Source organism: Erithacus rubecula, assembly GCF_903797595.1.
Source record: "Erithacus rubecula genome assembly, chromosome: 4".
Classification (NCBI taxonomy): Eukaryota; Metazoa; Chordata; class Aves; order Passeriformes; family Muscicapidae; genus Erithacus; species Erithacus rubecula.
The window spans coordinates 32,295,784-32,315,663 of record NC_136686.1 but is presented as its reverse complement, the minus strand read 5'-3'; the positions used below and the strand labels follow the sequence as shown (position 1 = coordinate 32,315,663).

The 19,880-nt window shown below is 36.6% G+C and overlaps 1 protein-coding gene across 15 annotated transcripts in view; it reads left to right on the top strand.

Moving 5' to 3' along the window:
• Window positions 1-19,880, top strand: part of TNRC6B (trinucleotide repeat containing adaptor 6B) — a 133,236-nt gene that overhangs the window by 55,242 nt on the left and 58,114 nt on the right. The window contains exon 1 of one of the 15 annotated variants that reach the window (XM_079304652.1): window positions 3,801-3,889. The exons of 13 other annotated variants lie outside the window; for them this stretch is intronic. In XM_079304652.1, the coding sequence (XP_079160778.1) occupies window positions 3,816-3,889 (74 nt within the window). In that variant the 5' untranslated portion in view covers window positions 3,801-3,815. Of the gene's footprint in view, window positions 1-3,800; window positions 3,890-18,718; window positions 18,849-19,880 lie in introns of those variants that run through there. One more of the 15 variants, XM_079304655.1, reaches the window with a different exon arrangement.

The following is a 19,880-nucleotide window of genomic DNA, read 5'->3' as shown; positions in this document are numbered from 1 at the left end:
TCATCTAAAAGTACCTTGACACTGATAGGTGGAAAAATGCTTAAAAGTATAAAGCGTTTATATTAATGAAAATGTGTGTTCAGTTGAGACTTCTAGAAGTGAAATGTGACCTTGGAATTTACTACAACAAAACCAAAACAAGGCATCAAGATACAACTGTGTTTGATTTCATGCCAGCAGGTGACTTCTCTTAGGATGGGATGTGTGAGGCCATATTTTGAGGTTGCTCCAGTAAGAGCTGCAAGAAATTTTACAATGAGGGAGTCTAGCAAAAAAACACTTCCACTTTTTCTGTGTTTATTTCTATAGATACATTCTCTTGCAAACAAGCAAGCAGTTGTCTTCTTTTGTGTCAGAAGAGCATCATTTTGACATAGAGCTCCATTGTAGTTGGGTGTGCTTTGAATAGCATGGTTACTTCAGCAACTAAAAAGAAGAAAGGAATGAATTTTTTTAATCAAGGTGACCATTCTTTTTTAGTGCCTTGAAAGTACATGAAACCCCACTGTGCATGCTAAAATTATAAGGGAAGCATGCTTACCTTTCCTAGTGTGCTTAGCAGATGTAGAGTTAAGGCTTCCTGAAGTACAGGTCTGAGTACAGCAGCTGAACTGATTTGAGCTAATACAGAATATCGACTTAATTTCTAAATCAGAGAAGAAGTATTTCTTTAAAAAATGAAACAACGTAAAAATTACTTCTGGTATTCTCTGTGGGGTTCCTTCCCCCTTACTAAGCACAGCATTTGCCATATAACATAACCATGAATCTGCTGTTCACTTGTAATCTCAGTGGCTGTTGGGCACAGTCTCCATGTACATAGAAAAATGGCAAAACTTAAGCAGCAGTGGCACTGCTAGAATTGGGGTTTTTTAAAACAGCTTTTGTAGATTCTGAGTCTTTTGAGCTAGTTGACCCATATGAAAATAGCAAAGGTTAAATGTAGGATCTCTTAATGCCACTTAACCATTAATTAGAGTTGAGCTTAATTGTCCCATTTTACATGTGCTCTGTGGCAAATATACACAAATGTGTTATCGTTGTGTCTCACTGTATGTTTGTGAACTTGATTGTGCCTGAGCTATCCAGTTTTCCAGGATGCAGTGTCCTGTGTCACTTAAATAAGTCTTCAGTATTTTCTTCCACTATTTCCCCCTGGTTTAAATTTTAGTGTTGGTAGTAGAAGACATTGCAACTTAATGTTAGAGTGCTAATGCAGCAGCATTTGCACTCTTGTTGCAGCATTTATATTTTTAATTGTATATAATTTTACTTAAGCAATCACACCAGATTCAGGGTCTGATTTAAAACATATAGTTCTATTTCTGTGTTGATACTCTAAATGTACTTGACTACAATACAGCAAGAGATTGGCTACTGAGAACTTCATCAACTAAAGTGAAACTGATATATTCTGATACATCACTTTGCCAGCTAAATATACAGGCATGTTTGTGCTCAGGCTTTTGCTGAACAGTTCATAGGGAGGATGATTTAATCACAACACATAAGTGAATTTTGGTGTTACAATACTTGGAAATTCTAATCTGGTAGCTCTCACTGAATTTTTTTTCAAGCTGTTCTGCCTCTTACTTGAAGAGAGTTTGAGAACAATAAAAATGTCTACTTTCTATATGCAGGGGAAGAGGGCAGAAGGTACCAAAACTTAGCAAATGTTTTTTCTTAGCTTATTGCTATGTGCACTGAAAACCAGTTGTCCTTTGAAACAGAAAATAGTAGATTGTTTCATTCCCATGTAAATTTTTAAAAATCTTCTATATCCTAGTTAAGACTATATAAATAAACCTTTCCTATTTTGTTGGATTTTGCTTGGGTATTATTAGTGTTATCACCTTACTGTTTTAGTTAAGGGATCTTCTATGATAAATATTAGAAAAATACAAAAGAATACACTTAAAACTGGTTAAAAATATGACACATGGAAATAGAGGATGTCTTGGTGAATTATATATATGTAATGTTATGTCTAGCTCTGTTTTTCTTTGTGTATGCAATTACAAGTTCATGTGCGCTGGTTGGAATCTAAATGTGGGCTAGGTTCAAATTGCCTCTAAAAATGCTTGGTTAACCTGAAGTGAAACCCCAAAAGCTTTTTCAGCCTAGTATAAAAGATGGTTTCAGCTGGTGCTACGGAAGGTAGTTGTAGCAGTATTAATGGGAATTTTAAATCAACCTTGTGTTAGAGAGTCAGGTTTTCTGTTGCTTTGCAGATAATGTTCATGTTATCTGCTCAATTCATATCAATCAGACCAAGCAATGCTGAGAGAGAGAAAGAATACAAACCATTAGGGTTATTTTTGTTTGATTTTGTCTTTGCCTTTGTCCTGTAATTCTGTTCAGAGCAGACCAAATCACCTTGTTAGGAGCACTTCCTAAGCAGTAGTGGCCTTGCTGTAGCATTTGTGTCTGCTTTGTCCCATGGAAACACACTGATGGTGGGGTGGTTGGGAAACTATAAACAAAATCTCATCCATGTGGAGAGTAAATCTCCTTAGTAAGTTTGGTTACAGGTACTTCAAAGTGTTTCTCCTAACTTTCCTTAATTGGCAAATATGTTTTGAAAGCCTCTGAATTATAGTAGGAAGGCTTAGTAAGTGACCTGGGATGGGAGAATCTAAGCCTAATGCAGATGATTTTTCAGCTGTTTGAACCAGTTTAGTTGTCTTGTGCAAAAGCTATCTGAATTTGCATATAACCACCTCATCTTGCATGGTAGCTATTCTGGAATGGTGACTTCTGATTAAGTCCTTGAGTGACTGTTTTTATCACAAAATAGCACATTATTCTGCATCAAATTAACTCTGCTGTGTTCTTAATTAGGAGATAGTTTTGCTCTACATTTGCCAGTTACTATAAATAAAATATATATCCTGACAGAAAAACTGTAGGAAGTGTGTTTTTACCAGATTTTGTGTATAACAAGATGAAAAAGGCAAAAGCAGATAAAAGCTAAACTTTGAGAGGCTAGAATTTACCTTGGCAACTTAAAGTACCCTAAAGCCACAGTTGCAGAATTCCTTAAGCTATCTTGCTATAGTTGGGTCATTAAAAACCAACAGGTTAGTTTTTGGAAAGTCAACCTGTCTTGATAACGTTGTGGGGACAAGATTGTTTCTTGGATGTGGATTTAAAGGTGGCTGTTCTAAAGATGATGAGCTGTATTTGGGTGTTTCATGCTCAGAAAAAGCTGAGCTTGGCTGTGTCAGCCTCCATTACATTCTGCTTCAGTCCAGGTAATGTGAAGTGAAACTCTCCTGCCATGGACTTGGGAGTATGGGGTCAGCTTAAGTTTATATAACTTCCCAGGATCTTTGCTTAAAAAAAACATACCTTTTAAATGATGCTTCAGTTAGTGTTGGGTAACTTGGTTAAGCCTAAGTGCTTCTTCCCCTTTCCATTCTTGGGCCGTTTTTCTATTATTTAAGTACTATTCTAAATATTAATTGTTACAATAATTTTAGCTTGAGCGTTGTTTGCTCTGTATGTTTAATGTTAAGCTGTTAAAAGCAGGCTTCATCACTGCCTCAGTGCATTAATAAGAACAAAGTTGCAGATTGCTCTTCATTGTAAGTTTAATTATAGCATGTAACTCAATTTCCTTTTTACATTGTGTTTGTTAAGAAACTTTGAAATAATTGTCTGTTTTCCAGCTTATTACATTTTTTTAATATTTGTGTGTGTATGCACATATGTAATAAGTGAATGTTGGCAGTTACTACAGTTAAAAACCACCAGGTATCAACTGACAGGTAGAGACTTCTTGGCAGGGCAGAGGTGTTCAATACACAGTAAGAATGGCTCTCAAAGTCAGTTCCAGTTGTGTGTTTGGGAAAAGCCTGCACAAACGAAGCAAGTGCCTTTCTGCAAGGTAAGTGTACAGATAGAGGAGCAGCAGAGAAATCCAGAGGCTCTCTGAAGGCCACACAGAAAGTCAGAGGCAGAGCCAGACTTGAACTCAGAAGTTCCTGGCTTGTGGCCTGAGGCTGAAGCCAGTCATACACAGCTGTATTGAATTGTGAATAGAATGATGCTTTTTTTTTTTTTTTTTTTTTTTTTTTTAAGAATTTGAGGGAACAAAGCTGATTTAACCGAAATCATAATGTGGAATTGTGTAATTTGCCTTTCTCAATTTCAAGTGCTAAAACTTTGCTGTTAAGAGTTGGTTCAGCACTTGTGAGTTTCCACTTGCCAAGGAGCATGATTATCATAGCTGGGTCACAAATTGTGACAAATCCTAGTGCAGTGCCTCGAGGTCAGACTAAGGGCTTTTTCTGAGTGTAGAGGAATTCAGGATTAAAAGCTACTGCTCTGCATGCTGCCTTGAGAAATACAAATGACATTTAAAAAATGCCCTGAAATTTGATTTTCTTTGATGTTTTAAAATAGAAGTAAAAACCTAATTCAGACATAGTCTGCCTGAAGTTGACTGTTTATTAAACTGAAATTCACGTTCTATATTTTACACTTGTGGAGTTTTTAATGAGGCTTTAAACATTGTTATCCTTCAGTGCAGTATGAAAGAAGTGAGAACCTGCTGTAGATTTGCTGCCCGGTATTTTCTTCCTTCCTGAAGTAAAAGTCTGAAGTAGCTTCTATAGAATGTATGGACAGCTCTGGTTATTTCAGGAGCTGCTTTTAGGTAAAAGGTTTTGACCTAAAATATTATTATGGAATGAACAACACCATTGTGAATTATTTTCTATGCTGTTAAAAATCCTGACAGGGATTTAAAAGTCCATTTCACAGTAAAAGGGACATCTTTTCCAGACATTGACACCAAACTCTACCAGCAAAGTAGAGTTTTTCTTTTTTTCCCTGGAGTACTTTAATTTGTGTGCTTCTTATTGCTAACTGAGGCTTTATGCAAATATTTAGTAAGGTCATTTTCCTAAATTATGAATGTTAAACTTAGCCAGAGAATACAAACTAAAAAAACCCCAGAACCAAACAAAACACTGAGGTGCTTTTTGTTTGCTTACCAGGAAGTAAAACTTTGTTTTGTCTGTTGAAAGTAGCAAAAATGCTATTTTTTTTTTGTTTTATTTTTAAGTCCAAGTATCAAAAGCTTAACAGTAAAATATCTTGCTCCTGAGGAATTGAAGCACTGACGTCTCCCAGTGTGTGCAGTGTGACTATACCTCATTCTTTGAAAAGAATTTTCTCTGAGTCAGATACACTTTGAGGATGCATCTAAAAATTTCATTGGTAGTTAATGAAAATCAGAATAATTTATTTGAGTATTACAGTAGTCTGTTTTTTTACTCACCCTCCATTTTTATGCAGTGTCATGGTTTAACCCCAGCCAGCAGCCAAGTGCCACACAACCGCTCGCTCCAGACCAAGCCCTGTGGAAAATCCTTTGAGTCTCCCTTTCAGTTTCAGCTGTTTGAGTGTTTACAAGTCCCAGTTGCCTTTGGCTGTGGCTTCAGAATACATTTAAACTGGGTTTGTCAGGTTTGCATAAGCCTGGACCACTTTAGGGATTGATATTGTTGTGGCAGTTCTTGCTTTATTCACATATTACAGCTGTTAATATGTTGTAATTAAGCTGTATAGTTCTTCCCAGCAGGTCTTCCAGAAATACTGTAACCATCTAGTGATGAGTTTTGCTGAGTTTGGAGTTGCTACCGTGTCTCCATCAGTAACAGTATTATGGGCTAGATTCTGGCAGTGTGAGTGAGAAACCCAGCTGATCTTGTTTCATTATGAGCTGTGTTGCCCCTTGCATAGCTTCAGTGGCTGAATAAAATTTACCCCACTCCCTTGTTGAAACAAGGTGTTAGTTAAGAGTAAGCTTATAAAGGACTGGTTTAACTAAGAATGATGTTTCCAGTGAAGCCTTTTTTTTTTCTTGTGTACTCTATAGAAAGAGCACAGAAAAAAGTTGGTGACTCTTACTTGGTGCGCTTCCCCATTTAGGTCAGTCGAGTGTAGGTTGCATTTATTGATAATCATAAGTCCAGTTGGCACCTCCAGCTTAGCAGATAGATTTGATTAAAGCTAAAGGTCTGGTCTTTCACCTAAAATTTGGAATTTTAAATGCTTATGTGTGTGACTGATTTATGTATTGCTTCTACTATCAGGTCATACTCACTTTTCTGCTCTGTAGCATTAGCCATTTTTCCAAAACAGTGGCTTCATGGAAAGACAGATGCTTTGCACTGGCAGTATGCGTAGAAGCATCAATAAGCTGACAAATTAGATTTGAGGTTCTAGTGTTTAAAGGGCTTTTCTTTCAGCAGGAAATAGTCTCCCACATCAGCTTATGTATTTTAACCTTCAACTTTATATAGCAGCAAAGAGTTGACCTATCTTTATGCAGAGCTACCTTTCTTAAGGAGGATAGAGAAAGGTTTAACTGAATAGATTAGAAGTGCAGCGTTTTGTGGAACGGTGAATACCTTACATGAATGTCATGATCATACACTGGTTTTGCCTGTGTCTAGTGCTGTGTTCCACACTTGTGACATTTATCATTGGTAGATAGGAAGGGGTAGTTATTAATTAAAGATAGGAGTCTTCAGATCTTCTGTCAGCAGAGGTCAGAGTTATATTCATCACTGGAAAGATGCCATACTTAGGTGGATCTCTGTACTGAATGCTTTTCTGATTTAAGTGTTTCTGTTAGGTCTGATGCTGAAAAAGAGTGCACACTTCTAACCACTCAGAAATAAAAGAATGTCTGTTACTCTTTGAAGATTATAGCCTGTGAGTTTTATGCATTTCTTTGTGTCTCATGACATCACTGAACATGAGAAATGAGTGGTTTTGATTAAAATAATCTTGCATAATGCTGCAGGGCAAAAAGTAACCTAAAAGTTGCAAACACTATTTGGATGGAGAATTTAACAAGACAAATCAGCTTAATCTTGATACTTTAGAAATGGGTTAAATGCTAAAATTTAATTTATATTATTATAATTTTTGCCTCAGTTTTTCTCTTGTAACTTAATATTTTTATTTTCTGTGTACCATTGTGGCCATGCTCTTTTGTAACCTCTGAGGTGGCAGTTCAGTGGTTTCCTTATTCTGGATTCTTTTCAGGATTAAGTCTTGCTTTAGAATTTCCCTCTTCTGTAACAGAAAGAGAGTGGCCATGCCTGGAAGGTATTCCATAGCCGTGTTGTATGTGGTCTGCAGGTTCCTGTGATCTTAGAATTTTTGTATGTTGAAGCAAATTTCTGAGGAGAATTTCCAGGTTGTGAAGGAATGCAAGCTTTCTGGATCTGGAATATATTCTGGAGCTGACTTGGTTTACAAAAGAAATTTCTTATTTGATAGTAATATGTAGTTAATTTTAAAGTGTTTCCATCTTCTTGAGTACAAGATGACACTAGATTTTTGTAAGTAAGATGCATGTTCATATTTCTTCAGTTATCCTGAACTACTGTATTCAAAAGCAGAAGATATTTACATAGGCTTGAAGTTAGAAATTGAGCTGGTACTCTATCTGTGAATGACATAAGCAAGTAAAATTCATCACTTAAGCTGTAAATTATAATTCCTGGAAAGAGACAAGGAATGAGAACCCTCAATCAAGACTTCAGAAATCTTGTCTACGGCACTCAATGCAAATAGGAAAAGCTCTCAGATGACTGACTGCTGAGATTGGGCAGGCACCAATTCCATAGGAATAATGGCATAGTTAAAAGAAATTCTTTCCCTGGTGGGGGACTACCCTTAGTTTAGACAAATGCCTGAGGATGCAGTGAACACATTTCACTTAAAACTTTCTCATTTCTTTGCTTAAGAAATAAGGAAATTATTGTTTATTTAGCAGTTAGTAAGAGTTGCATGTCTAGACTAGGTGGTTTAATCTATGCTTTATTTCCAGAAGGCATGAAATAAAGTTAGCTTTTTAAAAAAAAAAATGCAGCTAGAGAGTGGTGCACAACATCAGGACTATAAAAATGGATGAATCAAAAATACCAGATTAGTGACTGTGAGAGGTGGCAATCTGCCTGTTAAGGGACTATATTTTAGAACTTCTTTTGTTTCAGCATCATAACTGTTGTGGCTATTTAGTTTAAACTCTCAAACAGGTATGATTATGTGGCCTGCAGAATGCTATTTTCCTTTGAAATGAAAAAGAGACATTTCTATGGTTTTCTAAGTCACCTTATATGGGTGTCTCAGGCCATCTGCACGGGTAATGGGTGAGGTGGCACTATGGTGTTGAGCACAGGCCTGTGTTTTCCCATTTAAGTCAGGGAGGTGTGCAATTTAGGGTGACAGGACTTTATTGTAATGCAGTGGCTGCTGCTTGTGATGGTTTTGTTCCATGGATTCTAATAGCTTCCTGCTTGAGTTCTTACTTTTAGAAAGAACATTTGAATAAGCTGTGATATTTCTAGTGTTAACTGTGGCGTTAACCTGATTTATCCTTGGAGTGGTCTCTTTTTAAAAATGTATTTATCATCAAGTAGTTGCAGTTTTCTGTAACCGTACAAAGCTCTTGAGTGAATAGCTTGCCAAGAACATGAGAAAATTGCAGTTTAAAAACCTTCAGAGTGAGGCATTTCTATGTTTCTGTATATTATGTGCAGATAAAGTGTGCTTGTATATGTGAGAAAAAGAGGTGGGGTTTTTTTTCTTTACTAGGTGTGGAAACTGATATTTATTTGCTTTCTGAATTAACACTGTGAAAGTTTTCCTAGGAGATTGCTAAAATAGAATGAATTTTCCTTGATACATACTCAGTCATATTATAACGTGTAGATCTATGATACAATATGCTTAGAAATTTAATGTTGGCCTTTAGAATTATTGTTAAAGAATTTCTTCATCACAGGGAAAGAAGAGTGCATAGCCTGTGTCAAATCTGGTGTTTTTCAAATGCACAGAAACAATTTTTAGTCTTTGAAATTTCGGGAAGTATATAGTATACCACTTATACTCAACTATTATGTTTTGGTAGTTTGTGTCTTCTCCACTGTTTCTTACAGTACCTTGTTCACATAGCAAGGCAGTAGATTACAGAGAGCTTTGATATGATGCTGTTAACTGGGAACAGTGATCAGCATTCCATATGAATGATGAATTTGCAGTTGAGGATAGACAAAAATAAGGTTATAGGTATTGAGAGTGCAAGTGGTGTTTGTAGATGCTGTGTGCCTTGATGAGGGTATTTGGTTCTTCATGTAATTCTGAGATCTCAGGTAATCATTTTCTTAGAATGCCAGATCAGCATGTTCACATCTTTGTATCCTCAAAACTCAAGCAATTATATGAGGAGACAAGTTTGAAAAGGCTTTGAATTTTTTGGCTGCTTAAGTAGCTACACAAGGAAGGATTTTTAGTTTCTTACAGTTCAAAACAAGTCATGTCTTGCACTTCTGTGTTGTTTTCATTTTTCCTATTTCCTGCACACAGTTTCTTTACAATTCTCTAGTTTTCATTTGCATGCCAATGAATAATTTCAAATTACGTCTTAATTAGGCACAAGTCATGACACGAAGTATTGAGTTGTGATGTTTTGAATAATTTATTGATCTCATTTTTGAATGAAAAATGACTAATGAAAAGGATGGGCCAGCTTGTTGCAGTAAGAAGGGTAAGAAGCAGCATCTGGGGATGAAATGCTTTCACACAGGGCTCTGCAAAGAGTCTCTGCGCTTAGGACATAAGCTAAGCACCAAAACCAGTCATTTTTCAGTGCCTCTGAGATATTGATGATTTAGAAGTAAGGATAAAGTCTAGCATACTTCTTTATTTTGAGCTAACTCACCGGAAGATAGTTCACGTTCTTTTCATGATTGAGAGTGTATCAAATTTCTTAATAAGACCCACACCTTTCATTTATTCATTTGCATTTCAGGAGTAAGTCTCAATGCTTCAGCCTTCAGAAAGTCTGCAGTGCAGCAAGAAGACTTCTAATTCCTTTGTAATTTACCTAGTTTCTTGAGCAGGGTGTGCAGTCCATCATCCTCACTGGGAATCTAATGAGATCTGATCCCTGCCTGTCAGCCTTTTAACAGCAGGTGCAAACTCCAGAACAAGAAGTGGTCATGGTCTGTTAGCAAAATGACTCACTTTGGTGTCATGTGTGCATCTTACAAATATTGCTCCATCCTATGAATGGTGCAGTGCATCTGATTCTAGAAGCCATTTGAAGGACATGGTTTATGTGATTTGATTTATCAAGATAGCTTTTATCAGTGTTTAAATCTTCATACAAAAGTGGGGAAGGAGGAAGTTTATATCTGTTTTCATATTGTAAAGAAACCTTGAAGTGCATGCCAGAGTTGATGTATGACAGAACAGTATTTTAATTACATACCTAGAGTGGTAAATGTATTTAAGATTATTATTTATTTTTTTGCACTGAAACACCTGGCTTGCAATTTAGCATTGTTGTTTCTCCAGATTTTAGTTTATCACCAGTGGTTAGCTATAACAACAAATCTTGAATGGTTGTTTTATAGAGTGATTTATTGATACAGTAAGTACTGTATCTCTATTACTGACATGGGAAATCCTGACATTATTTACTCTACAGTGGAATCTTGATGACCTTACTACAGCCATGGTCTATAACAGTATAGGTGTAACTTCTTTCTTTGTACACATGTTGTCCTCCATGACTTAGAGTGACTCATAAAAGCATCAGAGTATGCAGCAACACAATTAGACATTTTTCACGGGATATCCATTACTAGATAAATCTAGGAATCAGCAGCTTTGTGAAGGCAATGAAACTCCATTGAGAATCACATACCTGTGCTTTTCCAGATGTGCAGAGCTACCTGTGTAATGGTTGTGTCTTTGAAAGGTCTGTTTGTCTGGAGGGCACATGATAGTACCACTGTCAGTAAAGCTTCTGTAGATGCAGACTGAGAGGTTGCTCCCTCTTGGTTTCCAGGTTTGTTAGGATACATCTCAATAGTACTTGATCTTGAACTTAGTCCTACTTCTAAGTGACAATGAATTGATAAGATTCTTCAAGATTTTTTGTTGAGGGTTGGGTGATTAGTTTAACTCAGGAAAACTCATCAGCTTTGGGCTGTTGATTTCTGAAGAATTAGTGGGGGTAGAACACCATTTATTAAAGCCAAGCTGTTAAATCTCATCAGTCCTCTGCTGAAGTCATAATGCTTGAATGATAACATATAAACTCTGTTAAGTAGCTGTTGTCCCATGTAAGGAGTAGGAAAAATTGCTTCACGTGATGAAAGCTGTGTACCAAATATAGTACTGAATTGCTCTCTGGTTTTGTGCTATAGGAGAACTTGAGATAAAGCTTTAAGGGTGATGCACACCTTTATTGCCCAGAGACTTAAGTTTCTACTGCCAGATTGTGTCCTTTTGAAAGGATGAAAAAATGCAAAACATGATGTCTGAGCATTCATTCAGTATCCAGATGAAAAACTTACTTTTTTAAGTAAAACACAAAACACAAATCTGTTTATTTGTTCAGCCAGCTAACTCTTTGTCAGCCTTCACTGAATCTTGTTATTTTGGTGCAAAGTAAAATTTGTTGAACTATGAAGAATATTTTTAAAAAAGAAACCTGTGAAAAACCTGATTGGCTGCTGGGGTCAAATTTGGATGACACAATTTTTCATTTAACTTCTCTATTAACATTGCAACAGCAGTCTCCTTTTCTAATACAGAGTTCACTGCAAAGTGAATCTGCAAATATTTTTAGTGGAACTTGTTTTGTCTTACATAAAAACTGTAATCTTTCTCCAAAACAAAAATATTCTTTGCAGACATTAATGTCAGATTTTTTTTTTTTTTAGGGGAAAAATGAAAATTAAATTGTATTTGAAGTGAATTTTTTACAGGAGTTCAGAGCTGGTCATCTTGGGGATTTTTCAGTAGGTTAACCATTTTAAGAAATACAAAAATCTCACTTCTGCAAATGTTAAAATGTTAAAATCTGCAAATGTTGGCAATGCAAATAACTTGAGTATTATTTAGTATGGTTGGCTTTAACAGTAAAGCTATCAGTGTTAGAGATTGGATTGGTTTTTTGTGGTAGTTATAGTCATTGGAAAGAGAAAACAATTGCAAAGGAGTCATGTTTTTGCAGGTTAGATGAGAACATGTTATCTCAAGTTGTAAGATCACTGAGTACTCAGTTAAGTGATGACTCCATTATAGTTTGTAGAAACAGCACTAATGGACTTGTGGTTATTTCTTTAGAGAAGGGATACTGAGTTCTTTAAAAAAACTGGTATTTTGCTTCCTTAATTACTGGAGTACACGATTGAATGTTAAGAAGTAGCTTACTTGCATTTGTGAGGTCTGAATTTATATTTGGATTGTGTCTGAGCTCGATATTACTGGTTAAATTTGTAGAACTACCAAAAATATCATACTTGTCTACACTAAGGAAAGTTGCCACATAAAAAACACAGAAAAAAAAAAATCTCTTGAGAACAGTTTTCTGTATTTGGAGGAGGATAATGTCTTCATGAGAATGCTGCCTGAAATTTAGTGTAGTCTTCATAGGATTGCACATGACCAGGTTTTACAGTAATGTATTGGCAATCAAGGGCTCTTCACATCACATTTGGAGTATTAATTATGTCCTTGTTTCCAATGGAGTGTTCCTTAATGGTAAGAGCCGTTTCTCTCTGTACTGGTGACTTGTCCTGTGGCTTTGAACATAGTTATTTATTCTTTGCTTGGGTTTACTCATGTGCCAAATTAAGTTTTACATACTTCTTAGTGTTGTTGCAATGCTTAATTAATATTTATAAAGGCCTTTGACATCCTGTGATGAAAGGAACTCTGCAAGTGTTCAGTAGTGGTATTATTTTATTAGTGAAAATGCAGGAGGAGTCAGAAGGATACCAGTTTTTAATTCAGAGTGAGCAATGGAGTCATTCTGTAACCTTGAGCAGGTCATGCAGTCTCTTGTTTTGTAACATATCCTGGGAAAGCTCTGTTTTGCAGCACATGTTATTAAATGCCATCCTTCCCTCCCCCAAGCCCATTCTGAGAGAAAAATGCTAAAAAGTAAACAAAGGTAGGCAACTTGACTGAGCTGCTAAACATAGCAGATATTTCTTAAGGAAATAGATCATTAACGAGGGCAGAGGGTGAGAGCTGCGTTTCAGAGTCAACATGAGAACTTGACCATATGTTACCTGGTCACAGACCAGTCTGGATTTTGCCTGTTGGTGATCTCTCTTATTTATGTTGAGTATGCACTGTGCTTAACTGCAACTTCACTGTGAAGGGACTGTATATAAGCTTTATTGCATTCTGAGAGCTCACTGATGCATGGTACTCAGCTGGTAAACTAGTACTTTCTTCAGACTGAATATGGTCTGGATTTGAACTTTGTGATTGTCAAGATTGATCGTCAGCTCTTATAGTATCTTATATTTGGCTATTGCATAATGATATAAATCTCAATCATTTGTGAGGTTTTTTTCCCTCAACTGACAGAGGAAGGTTATGATTACATGCTGTCATTAAAATTACAAGATAGTGAGGAACTTTTGAAAAGTATGCATTTGTTTTAAGACAGAGCCAGCTAGACATTTGCCTAATTATATAATGCACAATAACATTAAATAGTTATTTGCCATGCTTCACGCATGCAAATGCAGGTTTAAGTTTTTATTTCATAGATGGTGCTACGTCTTCATTTTACTCGTTGCACAGAGCACATAGGTGTGGTTTACAGCAAGGAGCATCAAAACTTTTATTTTAAAGTACTTCAGCAAGGTAAAAAATCTTGCCCAGTAAAGTGTGAGGCATAGCTGAATGTAAGTGCTGGTTTAGGCATGTGATATGTGGTGGATTCAAATTGAAAATTCCAGATCTTTGTCCTGCTCTATTGCAGTCTGTCTGGACAACTTGTTCTTGGGGGCTTTTTACTTATCTTTAGTCCTGTCCAGCTCTCAGTTCAGATGGCCTAAGGATGAAGAGGAGCAATGGTTTGTTCCTTCTGAGAATAAACAATGGTTTGTAGTCTTCAAGAACAGCAGTTATTAAAACCCTTATGCTTTATATGGCCCTAGTTATAAGCATGCCTAGTAGTAATGGTATATCAATAATTTACCTGCCTAGCTTCAGCTGAATATACTGAACATATATGTAGGTAGATTTGTTCCAAGGTGCAGTAATTTGGTGAGATTTATGCAGCATTTTCCAGACCTGCAAAATATGTTACTTCTGCCTTTAGCTTAGGCTTCCTGCTATGGATTATGACAGTCCTGAAACTTTGTAACTGAATATTTGCAGCAAGTAACTGAATGCATTTTCTTACCTGTTAAAAATAAATATTGCCTCAGGTAATAAATGGAGTGGAAAATACAAAGCTTAATACCTTTGCCAAGAAAATCTGAGCAGGCTGCTCAGAGCTGTTTGAACTTCTAATACATTCAAAAAACAACCTAACTTGCTGGTTCTTCCACCTTGACCTACAACCAATGAATAATAACTTTGTGTGGAAATCCTTGTTCTTAACTTCACACTGATAAAATTAAATACATTCTTCCTCTAGTATTTTGATTTAGTATAATTAAAATAACGACTTTGATAAATGTTATTTTCATTACTACAATGCCCTGAAGCACTGTATGTGGAAAATTTTATAATATTACACAGATCTGGAGGTATGTAATATGCTTGTCAGACTATTAACTTGCATGAAGTGTTTTGGTTTTTATAGCATGTAAATTTAGAGTGTTTCTTTGGAAACTGTATAAAAGTAAGCAGTCAGATCCCTTCCAAAATGAAATGTAAATTATACCCCTATGCAACTGTGAGGGTATCCTTATAATACCCCCAGGCAGGTAGAATTCAAGCATTTCCCATTCAGTAGAAGCTGCCTATAAGCAGCATGATTATGTCTGGGCTCAGTTTGGTGAGGGATTTTTTTCCAGTAATTTATCAGTTATTAAATAGAAACTACTTCACTGATAATTTATATTTTTATTTTTTTCTTGATCCCTTCTGAAGTGCCATTTCACAAACATTAAGAAAACCTCCAGTATTTTCAAGCATGTTAAAAGTTGCAGCAAGTAACACTGCAGTAATATTGTCTGATGTTTTTCTTTATTTTCACCTTTCCATAAAATTCTGTTCTGTATCTGTAGATAGTCTGGATCTTTACCAGGATGACTTCTAGGTCCTGGAGTCCTTTTGAGTGAGAAACACAAATATATATAAATGTCAGTCTTAATCCACAAAATGTTTAAGTTTAAAATAAACAATACTACTTCAGTTGTTAAAGTTTCTGTATAATCCAGTTTTTTACTGTCTGTACAGCCTCTACTGGTGCCACAAATGATGCTCTGGCAGAAAATGTTTCATTTGATTAAACTGTAGTATACTTAGTCAGTATTTTTCTGAAATGTCACATTCTGACATTAAAACAAGTGTCATAATTGTTGTGTGCACTGTGGCATAGTTACCATGGAAAATAGATTAGTTTCCTGTGACTTTTTTTAGTGTTGAAAAATAATTCTTTTCTTAACATTTAAGATAGAAGTTTGCAATCTAAGAAAGTACAGAACTCTTTTGTTAAAATCAAATTTACACTGTAGTGAGGAGTTAGGATTTCCTTTTTAACTGCAGTTACATTAATAGTAAGTCTTTTAATAGCACTTATTATACATACCTACAAGAGTGCACTATTAAGGTGGCAGTAATACTTGTGTCCCAATTTGTAACCTGGTCAGAGCCCCAGTAAGGCATTGGCAAAGCTAGCAGCAGAGGTTTGAGCTCCACTTGTGGAATTGATCTGGGCTGCTGGATGCAGTGGTGTCCTGATACAGACCCACAGTGGAGGGCAGCTCGTCTAGGACTTCTGCAGAGGATGTGTCAGCAATTGGCTTCCTGTTTGCTGGACCACTAAGTGCAGAACTAGGTTTTTCTTCTACTCTAAGGTAATAGATTTTTTGAGGAAGTATTCCAGAGCTGCATTGCCAGTCAGTGACACAGGGCTGGTTATGGTCAGCAGTGTGAAGTGCACTGGCAGCCAGGCAGTCTGGTGCTGATCATGTCCAACGTCTTTATTAATGACAGGGTTTTTGGGATGGAACAAACCCTCAGTAGCTTTGCAGGTGATACCAAATGTGGCTGAGTGGTTGACTCCTTTGGAGATTAAGGTTGCTGTTCAGGCGGAATGCAGTAGGCTGGAGAAAAGGGCCTGACAAATCCCTTGAAATTTAACAATTGTAAATGAAAAGTACTACACCTGTGTCAAAATAACCCCCTGCTCTAGCACAGGTTAGACAGCCACTGACTAGAAAGTGGCTCTGTGGAAAAAAACTGAGAAAGAAAAAGAATTTGAGTCAGCAAGGTGTCCTTGCTATTAAGAAACCAGCCATATATTGTGCTGTATTAGCAAGGATACAGTCAGACAGTCAGGAGAAGGAATTCAACACTTAAGTCCATCTTCAACATAAGTGTGTCCAGTTTTGGTTCTCACAGAGGAAGGACAGTGACATGTTAAATTGTCCTAAGATGATTAGTGTTCTGGAGCAATCTTGCTGAAGGAGAAGCTGAGAAAAGTGGATTTGTTCAGCTTTAGAAATAGAGGGCTATGGGAGTACTGTTACTGCTGTTTTCAGCTGCCTCATGAGAGGGTATCAAGAGCCAGACTCTTAGAGGTGGTGTACAGCGATAAAATAGCAGAGAGCAAACTCAAGTTGCAGTAAAGAAATTCTGATTAGGTATCAGAAGGCAAATGCAATGTATGGAGTGAAAAAGTGGAATAAGTTCTCCACAGAGATAGTAGTGTTTCTTAGATTTGGAGATAGAATGTGACTAGGTCCTGAGCAACCTGTTTGATGATGTCTCTGTTTTGAGTGTGAGGTTAGACCAGGCTCTGGCCACTTCAGTCAGAATTACTTGTGATTCTGGTAATGATGCCAGTAAGGGTATAATGTATCTAGTGCACAAAGTATAGTCTAGTTTTAGAAAATGAAATGGTTGTAAAAAAAAAAAAAAAAAAAAAAAAACATTTAAAAGCCCCCAAGACTGAAAAAAATTATCTGTAAAGAACTGTTTAGGGATAAGTTTGTATCTGTTAGTTTTCAAACAAAAGGATTTTTTTTCTTCTGACAAGTAAACCATTCTAGATGATAAAACTGGTAGAGTGTCTCTTTTAATAAAAAGCAACACTGCCGAATACTTGTGCACACATCTCTTGCAGACTAATCATTAGTCCTATAACTGACATCTGACACTTTTCCCAGACAGCCTGAGTTCACTTCAAACCCCATGTTGCATGATGAGGTAGGACTCTGGAATTATTTTTTATGCACAGCGAGGGAGGTAAGATCTTTTTGGATGGTGTAGTAAAAAAATTAAAAAAAAAAAAAAAAGTTGCACAGGCAAGGAAAAGGTCAGCAGCAGCTGCCTTAGAGTTGTCATTTGTCCAGGGCTGTGATTTTTCACTCACACACACAATTGAAGAAATGAAAGATCTTCACTTAATGGGAGACAGAAATATTTTACCAGGTTGTCTGTTGTCTTATCTGCTGACATTATGGTGTTAGTGAGAATTGGGTTTTGAAAGAATTCATATTACCAGGATAGATTATTGGTAGAGGAGCAGAGATCTTGAGGATGGCCAGCTCTCTTTTCCTTGTGAAATAACTGACTTGTGTCCCTGTAGCAGGTTGTTTCTTGAGTTTATTCTGGTAGCTGTTGTTCTTTACTGGTCCATGGTGTTCCTTGTGGCTGTCAGAATGACACAGGCGTGGTTCTTGGCAAACACTTACAGATAATGCAGCTTTCTACTTGTGTGAGTAGTTTTTAAAGAAAAGTGAGTCTTTTTCATAATCTCATAAAAGCTTAAAGTCTTGAATGGAACTGTGTCTTGCCAAAGGCATGTCCTGGTAAGGTACATTATAGGGCATCTTAATTACAGGGAAATTTGTAACCTCGTGTTTTGCCACTCTTGGGCTATTTTTACCACATTTCTGTTGTCTAAACACACTTTACCTGTGTCTTTGGTGCGCATGAGTGTTCATGCTATGAAATAATAATTACAGATCTGCAAGAGCTCCAAAGTGTTTCAAGCCTGAAGTAGGAGGAAAAACTTGCTCAGTTCTTACTGTCTAGAACTTTAACTGTAGATCTCCAGTTTCTTAAAGCTTTCCTTTTTGTCAATTGGCTAACATTCAGAAGCTTCCGATTGTATCTGGAAGTAATTTTTAATAGATACATGGATAGAAATTGTACAGCTGGAAAGAATAATTCTGCTTAAAGGAATGCAAGAAAGAAATGCAGATTTTTGGTTTTTTTTAAATCTTATCTTTTTAACATATTTCAAGGTTTTCTTATTAACAGATGACTCTTAAAACTGGAATTGGCCTTCTCTCTCCAGATTATACTCTTGCCCCTTCAGTTGCTGAAGAATTGAGAAAAAATCTCCATTTTTGTGATCATTTGTTGTTGTTCTGTAGGGCTTACACCATCCAGCTCTTTCAAGTAAAGAGCGCTTTATGCTCAGTTGCTGTCTCTCTATAAACCATTGTGCATAGGTGTATATATATAGAATATACCACAAAGAATTAATTTCCCTCTTTTAACAAGAGTAGTAATAGTTTGTGAGGAGCATTCCTCTAGAAAAGTGTACTTTTAGCCAAGTCAGTTTGCTGGTGTTCTGAAGCTGGTTATTATCTGGAGCAGCGTCCAGTTACTGATGCTGGGCTGCGATAAAGGCGTATCGCTTGTGCCAGATGCACTATTTAAAGTATGCAGCTTTCTTGCTCTGACACTCTTTTGGTTTTGGGCCAAAGAGAAGAAAAAGCAGCTTACTCTGAGTCCTTGCAAAGTAATAATCTTTTGAAAATGCTGCTTGAGAGCACTTCTGAAAACACACTTTCTAAAGTCTTTTTATTTAATACATGGTGAGTATATGTTGTGTTTTTATAAAATCCACAGCTTTCCCTGGGAGAGAAAAATGACAAGCTTTTGTCTTACATATTGTGTATATGCTATTTACACGTTGCACATAAGAAAGTCTTCATTTCATATTCAGAAGGGCTGAGTTTTGCTATCTAGATTTCACTTACATTCAGAAAGTGTGGGACAATGATCTTTTTACTAGATGGTCAGTTTTGAACTGTGCAGTCTATCCCTTACACTGGCATTGCAGTTCTTCAGTAGTGATCTGAATTTCTGTCTCATTGCAAGCAAACAGGTTTGGTTTTTTTTTTCCCCTCTGAAGTTTTTATACCCTAGATCTTCAGGAATGCTGTTTTGAAATATCAATTGTTTTTCCTCATAAACATCAGAAATAATTTGGCCTAAAGTAATTTCATATTCCATTTTTCTCAGTTCAGCCTAAAGACTGACTTTTGAAATGGCTATCTCCCATGGAAGTGTGTTTTGTATGGCTTATGGCTGTCTAATCTATGCATGCAAGTGTTGCTTGATAAGAAAGAAGGCTCTGATGTTGAGTACTTTAACTTTTTTTAAAAATGAAATGAATTAATCCCATTTTGACTCTTTTGATCAGCAAGATCATAACTCTTTATTTACATGGCTTAGTCTAGTGGAAGTAATTTTACCTTTAGGAATGTGAGGTCTGTCAGCCCTGGGATTTATTCCATGCTGTGTTACATCTTGCTTCTGTTTGATGTTCTCTTTAAATGCGCTGAAGAACACTTGCGTGTTTGGACATGCCACACTCTTCTCATGCTGCTGAAATAATGGAGCATGTCTGTTAAGTGGGGTATGTTAAATGAAAGTGAAGTAAAATTTTAAGGATTTCTATGCTCCAGTTGTGGTGCCTTTAATTTGACTTCATTTTTAGTCCCTGACATCCAGCTTCCTGATACAATTTAAAAGCTTTCACCCACCTTGAGCGTTTCAAGCTGTAGACTGCCAGTGTTCATTGCTGCAGCAAGAAGGGCTTGCACCTCCAAGAACTCACTTGG